Raw genomic sequence first — 16,844 nt, forward strand, 5'->3', positions numbered from 1 at the left:
CCTCCTGCAGTGCTGCTCCATGTGACACCCCAGGTAACACACTCCTACAGCATCCACTCCTTCCAAGGGCACACAAAGCCTTCAAAACAACTTGGGGTTACTGCCACAGAGACACAGCCCCAACCTGCACCAGCCCCCTTTGGCTCCTGACTGTGAAGTGGTTCCAGGAGCAGCTCCACTGGTGCCCTTCAGTGCTGCTGCTCCCAAAGCCCTTGCAATTGTGTGCAGGTCACAATTCCAGCCCCTGCTGTGCTGCCATGCTGCTGTGAATGAGCTCTGTGAGGCTGCAGAGAGAACTGATGGCACCCCAGAGAAACAGGTCAAACAGAGGCCCTTAGACATGCTGCAAAAAGAGGTTTTAGAAGGGCTCTCTTAAGGAAATATGGAAAGTTTCCTGTAATCATCATTTTACTTCCTTTGTTTGTAACCATGCAAATCAACTCCTAATACCCTGTTTACTCACTGTGGCAGCATAAGAGCAGGGGGAAACACGGGAGCCCTTTAGCCAGAGAGAATTAAATAAAATAGTGGGAACATCCCACAAATACCAAAGTCAATTAATTCATTTGTTACAGGGCAAGAGTCCTGCATAATTTGTCCTCTGAGTAGTTTATTTTAGCTAATTGCTTATCCAGCAAGAAGATCTCCCCTGCATGACCCATTTGCTGTGCAAGAGGCTCGACTGATGAGAAATAAATGGTCACCTTCCAGAGGGCATGGAATGACGGCAGGGACACTCCATATGCTGCTCTGGTCCTTACACCTACATCCAAGGAGAGGAATGCACCCATACCCTGAGACCTCATAAGCAGGGTGAGCACTGGTGTCCAGGTTCTCCTGAGGAAACCAGGAGACCACAGTTCCCCTTTCCAGGACAAGCAGGAGAAGGGATGGCTGCAGATGGGACACTCCCCACTAAGGCTTTGCTTCCACCCAGCTGCATTGTTGCAACTCACAGCAATGTGTTCACCCATCACTCGCCTTTTACAACAGCACTTAAGGCAAAACAACAATTCCAGTTGTGAGGGTGGAGCTCTTTGTCAGCCACATCACCCTCTCAGCTTCTCTACCAGAGGAAGACAGAGCAGAAGCAGAACCAAATGGTTTAATTGGAGGCTTAGCCTCACTGCTACATCCCCTGCCTGTAAATATTCTGGGAACAGGTGGAACAGAGCTGTCAGAGCCACAGCTACATTCAACTGGCCAAAAGATGGAATCATGACAGATGTTATTGGTCTCATCAAAATTTTGTAAATTGAACAGTGAAATGGAACAGCCTTATTTATCTTAATTTAGTTCATCCTTGACATTTACAAAATAAATACAGGAATAATATTATGGGCACAATTCACTCTCACTGATGGCAGCAGGAATCACACGTGCTCTGACAAAGGACAGGGAGTGACATGGCTACTGTCTGCTGGCAGCAGAGCAGAGGGTGCCACAGGATCCCCAAAGATCCACCAGTAACCCCTCAACTCAACACCTCTCTGCAGCACCAAGTACATCCTTGCTGGACAGACAGGCAATGCTGAAAGGAGAAAGGGGAGGACTGCAAGGTGATGCTCTGAGATTGGCTGGGCAGCGGGTTTCGAGTCACCACCAAAGAGGCAACAGGATTTCTGTCAGGAAAGCTTCAAGCTTTCACATTCCACTGAGAGGCTTCTGATGGGCTTTTACTGATGCTTCATCTCCCTCAGAATCAATAGAAAAGAATAATCCCACAGCTAGGCATAAATCATGTTGCACAACTTGGCAAATCATCACGTGGGATGCCTCGGGACGAGGCCGCTTCTTTATTTCCAGAAACAGCACCACTAATGGTTTCTGCCTGCCAAGCAACAAGATTCCCACTTCACAGCCCTGGAAATCTCCATCCTGCACTGTGCCCAGCCACTGTCTCCACTTACTGTGGAGCAAATGTGGGCAAAGCTCATCTCAGCTGCTGGGTGTTAGTGCTGGGGTCGAGGCAGAGGGGCTGCAGATCCCACCAGCCCTGACACCAGCCCTGACAGGTGCCCATCCACCTGGGGCCACAAAGCCACTCCTCACACCACTCCCAACACACCCACCTCTGCAGGACTGCAGAGCAGCTCCTAAAACCCCTTTTACCACCTGTCATCCTGGTGGGGCTGCTTCAGGTGCAGCAGCCCCAGGCTGGAGACTGCACTGTCTGTTTATGGGAAACAAAGCAGCCACAGAACCAGTCAGAAACTCAACATTCCCACAAACAGCAGCTCTGGAAAACCCCAGCAGCACCTCCCTCATGTCACTTTACATCCTGTCAGTAACTTACAGGAAACAAAACAGCCTGGCAGAGTTATCCAAGGGTGTGAGACTTTAGGTACATCTGTAATTAAAACACAGACACCAAAGCTGCAAGGCAGCACCATAAAGCAGATCATTTTACAGCTGGCTGGGCTCCCTCTGATGTACTTGAGAACCATTTTTAAGTGACATAAAGTTTAACATACCGGTACATCTGCCTACCCACCAGATTCTACATGGAATTTAAAATTTAATTATATTAAAGTATTGTTACAGTGCACATAGCAAGAACACCAACCAAGTGTAACTTGAGGAGAATCTTTGCCAGATTGTTGTAAATCTGTATTTTCAGGACTAGAAAGAAAAAAAAGAAAAATTCAGACCTGAACACCTGTATCAGTGCTCTCAGCTTCATTATTGCTCACCCACCAACTGCTCCACATTTGGGCTGAGCAGAATCACACACTTGTCCAGTGTTTCACTACAATATCAGTGCACCTACAGCACCTGTGCCTGCCAAGCAATTACTCCTCACACCACAGCAAAAGCAAAGCTTGCTCACTGCCTACACACACTTATTCAGCACCAAAAGGAAAACCTCAACGTCTGCAGGCAGCTCCTCATCTTCCAACAACCACAACACAAACCAATCTGTCCTCTCCAGGCTGAGCAGCAGGTCCTCTGGGATGCTTCCAGCTGCTCTGCATACACTGGCACAAACATCCTCCCCCCAATTCCATGCTACCAGCACATGCTGGCTAACATTCCAATGGGGCAACTTAAAATAACACTGTGCTTGTCATAGAAAACACAGTCCCCATCAGGAAATCAAAGCATCAACCCCCTGGGCACAGGGTACCCTCTGCCCCAGCTCAGGGGCCCCAATCCCTGCAAGCCCACAATGGTCACACTGCCTTGCTTCAGCCCTGCACTCCAACCTCAGGGCCAGGTTTCCAGGAAGCAAAAATCCTTGTCAATAAATAAAGAAACCAAATAAATAGTTTATTTTTCATCAGTTGTTATTTGCAGCCATTAAGATGCAACAAGCAGTTGCTGGATGGGGTTTTTGACACAGAGAATATATTGGAAGAAACAAGAAAATATCATTAAGGGTCAATTAGGAGCAACTTAAAGGTTATTTTTGCATATCTCACCTCCCGGACGAAAGAAGGTTCTTCAGTGCCATATGAGAATATAAATTAAGTTGCAAAAGTCTTTAAAATGTGACAAATATTTTCATTTTGTTGCTGAAGAACAAATAGCAGGTCTCCTGCCTCTCTCTAGCCTGCAAATACAACACAGGAAAGGGCAGGTCCAAGGTGGTTCCACAAGAGCCACCAAAGCCTGTCCTTCAGGGGACACTTCAATAGGAAGCACAGAATGCTGGACAGTGTGGAATTGTCTGCCAGGTCTGGGTGTGACCATCAGAAATCCTAGCCCAACACCTCTTCCAGCACACTCTTTCCTTCCCTCTGTTCCATCTGGGACAAGAGCAGCTCCTCACTGATCTGCCTCACAGCCTGGGAATGCCCCAGCACACACCAGCAGCCTCCTCAACCCTAAGCATCCTCCCATGGGAGATCAAGAACAGTCAGGGCCTGCCAAATACTGATGTCAATGTTGTCCAAAGCCACACTGTGCTCCTTGGCCGTACCCATGGATAGAGGAAGCTAACAAGCCTTGCTGCAGGCAGATGGGTTTGCTGAATGATTTCACTGCTTTGTTATCAGGTAATTGCTTTTTCTGACAATTCCATGTTTTCCAGAGTTCTCCTCTCCTCCAAGGGGCAATGCTGCAGGACTCTTCTGAGTCCACATGAAGAGAAGCAGGAGCCTTTGCACTCCCCCCTGTGTGTCTGCAAAGCCAGGCTGTGGGGGCAAGTGTTTGTGTGCAAACAGCTGTGGAGCCACCATCTCTGACACACATCCCTCTGATAAGTGGGGAAGCCCAAGCCTGGTGACCATGCACAGGGGCTGCAGAGCCATGTCTGGGATGGAAGAGCCAACCTTCAGCCCCTGTGCCAGGTGAGGTCACAACAGAAACCTCTTGCCTTGGTTGTCCAAGTTGACCAGTGACATCCTCTGCTGCAACACAGCTCTTCTGAGCTGCCAGCTAAACCCAGAGGGAAACCAGCTCTCCCAGAGGAACAGCACACACCAGGCTGGATTTGCCATGGGAAGAATTTGGAAGGAATACTTGAAGACCACTGCCAGGCATCTGGATGGCTCCCAGCAACTCTGACCTTAGGTCACTTTACAATCAACACAGTGAGCTGTTAAAAGAATTCATTATTGGTATCTCAACACCCCTGGACCACAGCAGCTAAAAATCTATATGAACTTAAGGCTCTTAAAACCATCTGTGCACTGTTTATTCTCTGCAGGGAAAATAAAGAGAAGAAAATACTGAAAGCAGCGAGAAGAAAGTGTTGAGAGTCATGAAATCTATAAAGTGTTAAGAGAGATGTGCCACATTTAGCAGGGATTATGTCAAGCAGCATCCCGAGCCAGGAGTGCTGACAGCACACACACACTGCCTTCAACAAAGGAAAATAGGTCGTGCACGACCCCAAACATGCTGGCAGAGCTTCCAGCAGCATGAGCAGAAAACCCAAATTTCAGCACTGCCCACGGGCAAGGTTAATGGCCTTGGATCCTATGGAGAGTATGAGCCACATGAGAGAGCAGGACCTGTAAAACGTGCCTTGGAAGTCTAAACAAGGTCTCAAGATGACTTTTATTTGCAACAAGCACAAGGGGAGATGGACAAAACTTTTGCCACCGATCACAGCTCTGGGCAGTTGCTTTTCCACAGTTTCCAGCTCCCATGAGTTCTTCTTCCACAGGAAGCTTCTGTTTCATTTCCCAGCAGCCAGCACATCCTGGCAGTGGGACAGCTCTCACACAGCACTGGAAAGAAGGCTCACAAGGTAATGGCCTAGCACAGTGAATTAATTCCAAAGCACAATTGTTTTCAATCTTCATTTAAACCCCACCTTACCTAATCTCACTTTAACGACATAGGAAATGGAAATTCCCTTAATAATATAAGTTATGAATATTTATTACCCTATTTTTTACCTGAAAATTGAGTAATTCAATTAATTTTACTATTAATTATTTAACACAGAATTAATATATTGCAAGATCTTAACTTTTCTTTAGGATGCTGCTGATACAGATATCCCAGATAGGGGATGTTCCTTACACTGGACTGATGGACAGGTAAGGCACAGGGTGTGCTTCCTGGGTGAGGGGCACCTGCACAGGAGATGAGGAGACTCCAGGGACTGCACCCATCCAGCTCTCACCGTGGAGCAGGGCTGGTCCCCCCAGCACTCCCTGTGTCCCTTCCAAGACATGAAGCAAGCAGGGACAGAAACACATTCTGAACTGCATTCTCAGATGGAAAACTGACCTTGCTGCTTCTGGGCACAGCCAAGGCTTTTCCATTGCCTAGGGCCCCTTGTGAAATAGTGAAGTCACCTCAGATCGCTCAAGAATATTTCTAAAACACTGTACAAATGCTAATGGCAGAAGGCACCTGGAAACAAAGAATCCAAGTATCTTCCTCCAGCAGAATGCTGCTGGACTCAGAAAATTGACTTTGTCATTGAAATTCCAAAGCAAATAACAATTAAGTTCTACTTGATATATAAATGTCAAGTAATTTTTTTTTTTTTGTCACCGTGATTTGCATTTAAACTTGGAAATGTCAGACACTTGGCCCTGCTGCACTAGCAGGAGCTTCCCCCGCCCCGCTGGCGAACACCCGCTGCGATCACCCAGCACATCATCAAGGAACCAAACACCAGCCAAGGGAGCCTCAAGGTCAATGCTTGCAAGGTGTACTCACTAATTTATGGTGATCAACTGGAGTGCTCAAAAGACTATTGTAATAATGCTTCAGTACGTTTGTATCAGTGTATTTAATCAATTGGAGTCGCTCAACATGAAGTTTCATTAAAAAGTGATTTTAGGGATCTTTTCCAAAGGTTTGGCAGAGCTCCTTCAATGGCACCACAATGGCAAGAGGGCCTCCCCTCCATGTCCATGACTAAAGCAATACCCAACTGTAAACATGGGAACCTCTGTTCAGGAAAGAGATTAAAACATTCAGAACTACAAGCTTGGCTCCAAACCAGCTTGCTCCTCATTGCCACCCTCTGCCTCAGCTCAGTGACCTGTCACATCACAGCCCAGCCTGGCCTGACCCCCTGCAGTGGCTGAGCTGGACAGCACCAAAATCCTGTCACCAATACCAACCCCTGCCAATAGCTGCAGCAGCACCAGCTCCCACAGTCCCCATCCAGCAGTGACTCCTCACAGCACACTATACATCACTGGATTAGGAAACTCTCTGTGTGTCAGTGGTGCAATTAATTTTTATTAATTTTGTGAGATGAAATTAGTAGCACTCACAGCAGCAAACAAAGAATGGGGAGTGTTCCAGTTCAGTGCCAAATCGATGTCATTAATTCTGTAATACTGGGAGCCCTAATTGTAGCAACTCAGCATTTAACTCTTCCAATTAATTTTTATATTTAAAAAAAAAATAGAAAACTAACTCAACAATTTCAGAAGGACCTTGAACTCATGTCACAACTTTCCTTCTCCTGGGATATTCTTTCTTCCAAGTGTAAACACAAAAGAGGAAGGTAAGGAAATGTTCATCAGAAAATTATTTTCATGCACTGCCTTTAGCAAATCAAGCTCTAAAGACCAGAAGATGCTACAAAAACATCTATAATCTTGTATCTTTAATGATGCCATGTAGAGACAGACTAGTTAATATGTTTTCTGACCCTTTAAAAGGTTTAACTGGCAAAGGCTCAGCTAGAAATTGTTTTGAATTAATTCTGAAACTGGGATTACCAACCCAAAAAAAAAAAATATTGCTAATATTAACCGAATTACCTGCTGTTCTGCAGCCAAGGAGAGCCTCACAGCTGCCACCAGCAGGAAAGATTCCATTCAGGACCCTTCCACCACCATGGCAGTTCCAGATCTTGGAGAACCACTGAGAAAGCAATTGGGTTTCCCACATCTCCTTTCCAGCTGCTACATGTTTTAATACAATAAGCAAATGCATTACTTACCAATGTCACAAAAATATCGTCTGGGGAGAAAAAAGCCCACAAAAGTAAAACAACACAGCTCTTTTGTTCCCATATTTCTTGGAAAGCAGGTCCTCTGTGTGCCCCACCTGCAGCTGCACTGCAGAGGTGCAGAGAAGGCCTCCACGTCCATCCTCTCCTCAGCTGGGTGCTGTGGAACACCTGGAATCAATCTGTGCTGTATGTTAGGGTGGCACTGCTCCCTGTGTCCCACTGTGATCTCTGTCCCTGCTCATGGCAGCAGGAGGTGATGCCAAACCTGGAGCACGCTGCTCCGGGCGCCTGCGGCACCGGCCCCTGCAACGGATGATGCTGGGATGCAGGATGCTAGAACAGGCTTTTCTCTCACCTGGGTCCCAGCAGGCTCCTTCCAATGGCCCAGCCCTCTGCAATAGGAAAGGGGTGGATTGGGAGAAAGAAAAACAGCAAAAGCCCAGCAAGACCAGAAAGCAAGAGTCGTTCTCTGCGTTAGTGAGACGTATGGAGCCAGAACACAGCTGAAACAGCAGGAAAACATCCACAGCCAAACTCCATGTCTGGGTTCCCAGGGGAGGGAGAAGTTAAACATTTATGGCAGCACGAAGAAGACATGACATTTACTGAATAATAAACTGCAAACATGTCTGTTAATGCAGCTTTTTGGGACCTCCTCACCATCAAACACTTAACCCCAGCAAGGGAAACACCAGAACACAAACAATCCCCGTGCCTGCCTGTGAACAGGTGGCACATGGTGGGGCTGGTGCTTTTTTTATTTATTTAGAGGCAAGGGAGCTCTGTCAAGATAAACAGCCCACGACCTTGCTCAGAGGCTTCAGATCTGCTCATCTGAAGGGATACAATTAAATCCTGAGCAATCGGGTTAAAACTTTAAGCTGCCAAGACTGTAGCTGTTCCATTTTTAATCAATCTGATTTCATTCAATAAAATGCTCATTAAGGCAATTAATGAGAGTTTGGTGTCACAAGCCATCAGGCATGACTGGGAGTTTCCACTTGGTGGTCAAGCCATTGATCAGTGAGTCAAGTCATCAGCGCGAGAGAGTCAATGTGCTGAGCAGGAGAACATTACCTGGTTTTGGGGGAGGTTGTTAGCCACTCCTCATGCTTTTCAAACGTTATTAAATAAGCTGCAATTTCCTGAAAGAGAAACGCAGAAAGAAAACACAGTTACTTGCATGGCTGTGCTGGCAACTGGAAAGTTTTCTAACAGAGACACGGAGCCGCCTACCCCGGGGCCAGGCTGCAGCTGAAATCGGGTTTTGACTGACAGAGAGCTCTCAGTAAACGTTCACATCCACGCCACCGAGGCCAGGCTTAAACAGGACAATGGAGAGATGCAAATGAGGAAAGGCATTAACATCTTCCAGCACAGAGAATTTGCTGGTAACTGTGGTGACCACGGCATCGCCGCGAGCCCGGCGTGACGTCAGGAAGCAAAGGGGAGGGTAGCGACAATACGGACACAGGGAGCTAAATAAAATATTTATAAATAGAACAGCATCACTGCAGAGAGAATTACTGAATTATTAATCGTTGCCATAAAAAGCCAGCGGGTGACATCAACGTAAGTCATTGCTCCCACTTGCAGGAATGATACGGGCGATTACTTCCAGATCAGAACTGATTTGTTTGCAGGAAATTATCGGCGCCAGCGAGATAATTCACGACAGTGCCTGTAAACAGGCCTGAGGAACACGGGACACACGTTCATCCTTTTCCTGGATACAAACCCGGGGTGGTCACAAGGTGGCAACTGCCACCACACCAGCAGTGTCCCAATAGCTAGAGATGGCCACGGACACCTGGGACTGTGCTGAAAATAAGTGCCCTGTGATTTACTCAGAAAAATGTAGGGTTTTGATGGTTATCTTCCAAAATTACCTTGGAGGGGCCTGCATAGCAAAAGCTGAACAAGTGAGGCCAGTGAAACTGCCTTCAATGTACAAGTGCCTCAGATCAGACCCACAAACCACATGCAGCATCATCTCCAGAGCCACTGCAGCAAAGTGTCCCCAGGCTGTACCTCCCAACAGCACATGCCTGTGCCAGGGCTTTCCACCAAGAGAGGGGTTTTTATTATTTTTTTTTTTAGCTAGCTCTATATAAGGGCTGTCGCTTACAGTACCAAAGCTAAAAATCCCCACAATGCTCTCCAACCAGCTGGCCCAAGCATCTGCTAGAGCCACAAAATGCAATTATATTACTCCCAAACGAGACGTAAAAATATCTTGTTTCCAATACTCTTGGTTTTAAGACTCATACTTAATGTCCTCTGGGCATTGCAGCGGTGCCAGATCTCCGTGTTATGTACTTTATTAGAGCTGTGTGAATGTCATATTAATGACTCCTGACCAACATGTTTACACTGCAAATAAATTCTCCTGGAATCCATCGATGCACCCCTTGTATTCCAAGCCAGCCTCTGCAGCTTTAAGGGATCCCCACGCACACAGATGACAGAGCAGCGGCACAAAACTCCAAAAATTCCTCTTTTTAATTTCTGGCTAATGGCAGAATAAAATTCAGCATCAAAGAAAGCCAGTGAAGACCTCCACCATCAACACTGATGATGTTCCCAATCCTCTCAGTTTCATAGCAGCTGCACTCGAATCAGATGCAAGTGCTGAAATCTATACTACATGGCCAAAAAGGTCTGACCTGAGGTTTCCCTTAGGCCAAAACCACCAAAGAACTCCATAACTAAAATTCTTTGTGCAAAATATTAAAAAATATCTCAGTTTTTTAAAACCAGTGCAGTAATTCCACCAAAACTGCTGCAGTCAGCAAAGCTCTATTCCCAACCCATCCCACGTTATGTGTCCTCAGCTCACTATGCTACAAACCTCATGCTGTTCAGTGAGATGAGCTCTGGAGAGACTGAGGAACACTCAGGAGCTCCCTGCACATCCTCTCCAGCACCAGGCAAGCAAGCATTTACAGAAACAAACCCCTTCAATGCCAGGACAGTTTAGGGGGTTCAGATTAGTCTGGGATTTTGCCTATTCCTGCTAAAATTCAACTACTGTAAGGAGAATTAACTTTTAATTTTTGTGGTTGAACAAATACATTGTTATGGCATAGAAATCCAAAGTATTTCAGGTAAAGGAAGTCAGCCTTACCCACAGCTCATTCACTCTGCTCCTTCCTGCCAGTCCATGTCAGGCACATATGAAAACCTAATCCCAAATCGTCACCAACTGGAGGAGCTGAAGCAATGAGAGGCTCCCATGTGAGGCAGAACATGGGGTTTCACTCTGCTGGTCTGGCCTGCTCATGTTTGGGCAGAGGAAAGGCCAAGCTCCCAGTCAGTGCCACAGATAGACATCAAGGAAGGAGGACACACTGCTGCAAAACCCCCTTAAACCCCATTCCTTATATGTTCTGCTTTCTGTAACTACAACTCTGTGTCAGCTCTGCAGAGGAAAGTGCCCAGACCAGCACTGGTGGTTGATCAGAGGTTTGCATAGATGTTTCTGCCCAGTGGCTCCCTGTCCTACATGGTGGGGCACAGGCAGGGCTGGGGTTCAGCAGCTGCATGGGCTGAGTACTCTGCTGTCACACTAACACCTTTTTTCCCTTTGAAAAAAGAGGGAAGAAATAGATTTATCACCAGAAGACACAAAGTCATTAAATAATTAAAAACAAAACTATGGGCACAATAAAAGTCCTCTGATAAAACCCTGCATTTTAATGCGTGTTAATTCCCCTAATGATTCTTTCTGTGTCTCACAGGGTCAAATCAATGTCCTCACAAAAAAATCCAATTATATCCCATTCATCGTATCTTTGGAGCAAAGCTATTGTTTGCTTTTGTCTCCTATCAAACCTTTTTCCCATTGCTTCTTGCCCAAGACTACAAACAAAAGGCAGCATGGCACCAGCAAGGTCAGACAAGACAGAGCTGGTTCTGAAACCCCAGCTAGTCCTGGCTCCTCACTGACTGCAGAGCAAGCAGAGAAATCAAGAGACATGTGCACACAACACAAACACTCTGTCTCATCACCAGTGAGTCCCCCCCCAGCACCAGTCAAGCCAGGTGGCACCAGGTGGACCCCAAGGCCACCCAAGTTTATCTCCATGGGTAAGGGCATCACACACCATGGGCAGCAGCCCCTGTGTCAGGATGTCCCACCCAGACCCACATCCCCTCTATCCCAGCTTTGAAATTACTGCCAGCACAAACTGAGTGAGCATTGCTGGGAAAGGGAGAACCACTGAAAGCTGTGTGGATCCAGCAATGCTCAGCAAATTGAGCATCCCTTCAATGCTCCAGCATCCCCTCCTGAGTGCCTGCAGCACTGAGCCCACCACTCACACTGGAATGAACAGGCTTGACTGACCATCTCAGGGAATCATCCCATAAAGCAATGAGATTATTTAACATTTAAATCACTTGAGTTGTGTTTCATCCTAAACTTGGTCAGATAATTCTGTGATTTAGTTTAGACTCGGTTGCTCGGGCTGAAAGCATTTTATCTAAGTGCGCATTTATTTTTATCTAAGCGTGCATTTATTTTTATTTTGCACTTCCCAGTTTGTTCAGATTATTAGCATGAATGCACCAGGGAGCCACCAGCTGGGAAGCCCAGAAAGCTTCATGAGACAGGACACAAGCAGCTCCGCTGTCCCCAGACAACTGCCACCAAGGATGTTCCCATTGCTCCCTCAGCCTCATGCCACTGTGGCACCACTCAGCCTGGCATTCCCAGCTCAGACAGAGCCACCACACTCTCCCCTCCCAGTGCTACGTGACTGCAGCTGCTCAGACACTTCAATATTTAATGTCAGCACGGAATGGCCCAGAGCAGGGGCACATGGGCGACCTGATCTCACCCACCCTGTCCCAGGCGCCGCGCCGGGACGAGCGGCAGTGCCACAGCCAGGGACAGGGACAGGGACAGGGACAGCAGGGAGGAAGAAGCTCCCCTGGCACACTCAGTGCTGCCCAGCAGCTGCTGCAAAGCTGTATCCCTTCATGCACAGGAGCCAGAGAGGACATGGCCACAAAGCACAGGACAGACTGACAGGCAGGGATCTGACAATGTCAGACAGGCCCATGACCCATCGTGGACACAGGAAGGTGGCAACTGTGCTCTGACCTGAAAGGTTTCCAGTGAACACACACATTTTTTGGAAATGAAGTTATAAAAAACTCTGAAATAGTCAATTAAGGGGGTCCCTAAAGCTATAGATTGAATGTTGGTTTCTTCCTCCCAGCTCAACTCCCTCCAGGTCATCCTGCATCATCACAAGGTATCAGCAATTCCCACCTGACCTCTCAAAATAAAAAGAGAAACTGTAAGGGAGAAGGATTGCAGGATTCCCTGGGCTAGGCAGCTGTGGACACCATCTGGTCTCAAAGCAACATATAATTCATTAAAAAAAAAAAGTCTGAATTTCAAGTTAGTACTTTGCAGGAATTATACACACCCAAATTAATAAGCCTGAATCTATGCATGTGTCAGGAGAAAGCAGAAGAGTTTGTACTCATCCCTAGGTTTAGACCACAGAGCTAATAAAGTTGCAATCTCTTAAGCAAGCACATTTATTCTCTTAGGAATTCACCATGTCCTCTCTGCTATAAAGACAAATTCCAGCCCATCACTTCCTTATCGTCCTTCTCTGAAAATGAAAATAAAAATCCATGTTGACTGTGGACCATTTTCTCAGCTGGGATTGAGCCATTTTCATTTTCTACCCATCCCCACTCTCAAAGCTATTAATATTCTGAATATCCCAACTACAAACTGCTCTGAACACCACACAGAGTGGGCTCATACCACCTTATTCAGCATCACAGGAAGAAAAATCACAATCCCATTGCATTCACCCAGTTGTTTGTTCTACATCAGCAACACTGTCAAGGGGATATTGCTCATGAACTGGGTGAAACAAGGAGCAGGAGAAAGGCAAAGTGAGTGTCCAGCAGGGACAGGTCACTGTGTGCTGACAACACCTGTCAGTGACAAAACACTCCTACACCAGAATGTTTCACTGCCATTGCAAGCAGGACTTGGTTTGGTCTTAAAGGGTTACCTGTGTGCAACTTCTCAAAGCAGAAATATTGATCTACCTATGCTGAAGCTGAGAAGGGGATAAAGCTCAAATATTCTGCTGTTTTGCTGACAATCTATGTTAGCAGTACAAGCTGAGGCTGGGGGTCAGAGGTTGCCCAGGGCTGCCCAGGGGCAGCACGTGTCAGGCTGGACTTGCATGGATTTGGTTTTCCAACTCATGCCATGAATTTCCTGCCAAGTGCAGAGGCATTTATTCATACTTGTGAAAATATCCCACACTGGCTGAAGACAGACCCTCTGGCCATTGCCCTAATGGATGAACCCCCCATCATTTTAGGGTCCAAAGTGTTGCCTTCCCTTGGTTTGCAGAGAGCAGGAGATGCCCACAGCTCACTGGCTGCTGCTGTCCCCCTTACCCAGCTCATCTCTGCAGGAAAAGACCTGGGGGCAGCCCTGGCAGCACTGTCTGGTCCCACAGGACACTAAAGCCACTGAGTAGGAAATGTCTGTGGTTTAGAAGATGCTTGCCTTGGTTCCTTGCATGGCAGTGAGCAGTGGGATTGCAGGAGGGGGGTTGTTTTCATTAATAATGGTGTCTCACCAACCATCTGCTAAAGGTCCACACTATTAATTTAACAGGAAAAAAATGGAATAGATTACTCTACAGTTTTCAATTAAAGTACATGATGTCTTCAAACTGCAATCTTAATTAGATATTATAGGGTGACATTTAGGATTCCTGAGCTGTGATGGCTGATCAAGTCATCTGACTGAGATGGTTCTCTGCAGCACTGCTGGGGCCTCATGCACCCAGCACCATCAGGAGAGCTGTCTGTCCTCTGATTCCAGAGCTGGAGCAGCTCTGACAAACTCCTGGGGTTAAAGGACCACAACAGTGAAACCCATGGCAGCCTGAGCACAACAAAAAAACAGCTGAAAATCAGAGTGGGCACAGTGCCAAAGAAAACTTATGGAAAGGGGCAGAAGAAAGGGAAAAAAGTAAACCAAGTGGAAAAAAAGAAAAGTAGCAAATGGACAAGTCAAACATTTTATTTTCAAGGTTAAATTTAATATGGAAAAAACAGATTTGGACAAGAAATAATTTTTTCTAAAAAAGGAGAAGGAAAAAAAACCCAATCAAGAGCACAAGTAGTGACTTAGAGGCACTGGAGCTGAACAAGATCTACTCAGCTCCTTCACCTGCCAAACACATGGACAAGAGCAAAGTGAGACATGCACTGGGTCTTTAGAAAAGCAAGAACATAATTGGACACAAAGCCCCAGCCATGAACCACTGAACCACTCGGAAGCACCGTTAGTCACAAGTAAGAGCAAAGTCAGCCCTTCCATCAGCCTTTGCCTAATAGGATTAGGATGGATTTTATCTTCCATTTAGGCCCCACACTGAGGGACAGTTAGTAAAACAGAGAAGTAACAAATAATGCCCAATCTTGAGTTACTGGAAAACACCCACAGGTCATTATGTGATTTTTTTTTTCTTTTAAATGACCTTTGACTAAACCCTGTGATTTAAAGAACCATGAGCACTGGCATCCTGCTGGCACTGCTGGTTCAGTTCACTTGTCCTCTGTAGCCTGAAAGAGCCAAATATGTGATGGGACAAACAAAAAGAAAATTCACTAAGACCCCTGTGTTTACAATGCATTAATTACAGAGTAATAGCAAAAACCTCAATTATTGTACACAATACAAACAGTCATGTGGCTCGAAGATGCCAAAGCACATTCCCCTGCTCCAGAGTGAGAATGTGCTGTCAGAGATGCTGCCCTGCTCTCAAATCCCACAGAAACCAGGAGGAACACTGAATGTTCTGCAGCTCTCCTCCACCAAGTGGCAAAGTCTAAACTGCATCATGGAGCAGATTCCCTGTGAACCTGCCATGCCATACCCTCCCCCAGCCTGGACAGTCCCTCCTGCCATAGGGGGATGCACCAGTCCCACTCTCAGCAGTCCCACTGCCCAACGAGCTGAGAACACCAGGGCCAGTTCCACTGGCCTTCTCTTGCATGGAAACAGCAACAAGCCCTTCCAAAGTCCTTCCAATGCAACAATCATTAAAAGGGAAATATCCCCAGAAATTGCCCCTTTCTACATACTCCTCACTCCCATATGCTCTGACATAATAATGTGCCAAAATGTCTTTTCAGCATGTTTTTGCATTATGCCTAATTCTATCAGAGTTTTCCAGTCCCACGTAACAACAGCTCAATGCAGAGTCAGATATAAATCTGGCTTAAGAGACTCTCACCAGGAATTCATTTAAAACTGTAAATGTTAAAAGATTCTGCTGCTGATTTATGGCATTTTCTTACTTCAAACAGAATTAAAATCCTTCTTAAAATATACATATTCAATCATTACAAAAGCTGCATTCAAATGATGCTGCTGGTCAGACTGAGAGCCACAAAGCCCAGGAATCTCAGAATAGTAGACAATCCAGGAATAGCAAGGACTGGGACATTTTACTGGTTCCACCAGTGCTCTGCTGTCATCCCATCACCTCAATCTCACACCTTAATTAGTACAAATGGGAATCCTGGATGCTGGTACTTTCATGCTCCATCTCTTCCATTCCAGCCCAAGCACAAGGATCCCCTTTCTGGAAGATCCATTTGGACAGAGAAGCTGCTGCACCTGAAGTTATTACTGAATGGGTTTATTCATTTTCCATTGTTTACACTGAAGGCTCTGTCAATACCACACAAGTGTCCTGTATCATTGTGCAAACAACATTTAGTGTTGAAAAAAATTACCCATGCTACTCATTATCATCATTCCTATAAGAACTGTTCATGTTTTGCATTTGTGATCAGAGAACATGGTAGAGCCTCGAGTCACACAGCACAGCTCTGTACTCAAGCATGGCCAGGCTGGTGAAAACTCAGGAACAGTGTCTGGAATGAACCTGTGCAGCATCAGAACAATTCACAAAGGGGTTTTAAGCATTCAATTTGTGGAGTAAAGATGCCAAAAGAACCACAGCCTATGAGAAGGTCATGGCTTCTGGCTCTCCTTCCTGGAGGCACATTGCCTGACCTGTACAGCAGCCCCTAATCTCATGCTGCTCCAATGAAATAAAAAATCTAAATGGAAGGACCAGTATTAAATGCAAGAGTAAACAAGTAGAAGCAGCCAGAAAAAGCATTATTCAGATATTTATATAATTAATTGTTATTCAGAAGCCACAGAGCCATTAGCAGAAAGCTCTGTGGGAGATGCCTCCCACACCTCAGAGAGTAGTTCTGTCCCAGGCCCAGCTCAGGTCCAAGCCAAACATGCTGATGTCCCCAGTTCCTGCTGATGCTGCTGGGTTGGTTGGTTTTGGCAAGATTTTTTTGGTTTGGGGTTTTTCTCTCCAGATCTTCCCTGGTAAATTCGGAATCACAGCATATTCTGAGTTGGGAGAGACCCTGAAGGATC

At 46.2% G+C, this 16,844-nt stretch overlaps 2 protein-coding genes across 12 annotated transcripts in view; both read right to left on the reverse strand.

Annotated features, from left to right (window-relative positions):
• SLC45A1 (solute carrier family 45 member 1) overlaps window positions 1-16,844 on the reverse strand; it is a 367,325-nt gene that overhangs the window by 312,051 nt on the left and 38,430 nt on the right. The gene's annotated exons all lie outside the window — the stretch shown is intronic.
• Window positions 1-16,844, reverse strand: part of CAMTA1 (calmodulin binding transcription activator 1) — a 235,628-nt gene that overhangs the window by 166,834 nt on the left and 51,950 nt on the right. For all 10 annotated transcript variants that reach the window (XR_013776769.1, XR_013776770.1, XR_013776771.1 and 7 more), the window contains one exon: window positions 8,456-8,523. Coding sequence is in view for 6 of the 10 variants with exons in the window: in XM_079326116.1 (XP_079182242.1) it covers window positions 8,456-8,523 (68 nt within the window). In the remaining 4 variants the exon portion in view is untranslated. The remainder of the gene's footprint in view (window positions 1-8,455; window positions 8,524-16,844) is intronic.

Source organism: Erithacus rubecula, assembly GCF_903797595.1.
Source record: "Erithacus rubecula genome assembly, chromosome: 24".
Classification (NCBI taxonomy): Eukaryota; Metazoa; Chordata; class Aves; order Passeriformes; family Muscicapidae; genus Erithacus; species Erithacus rubecula.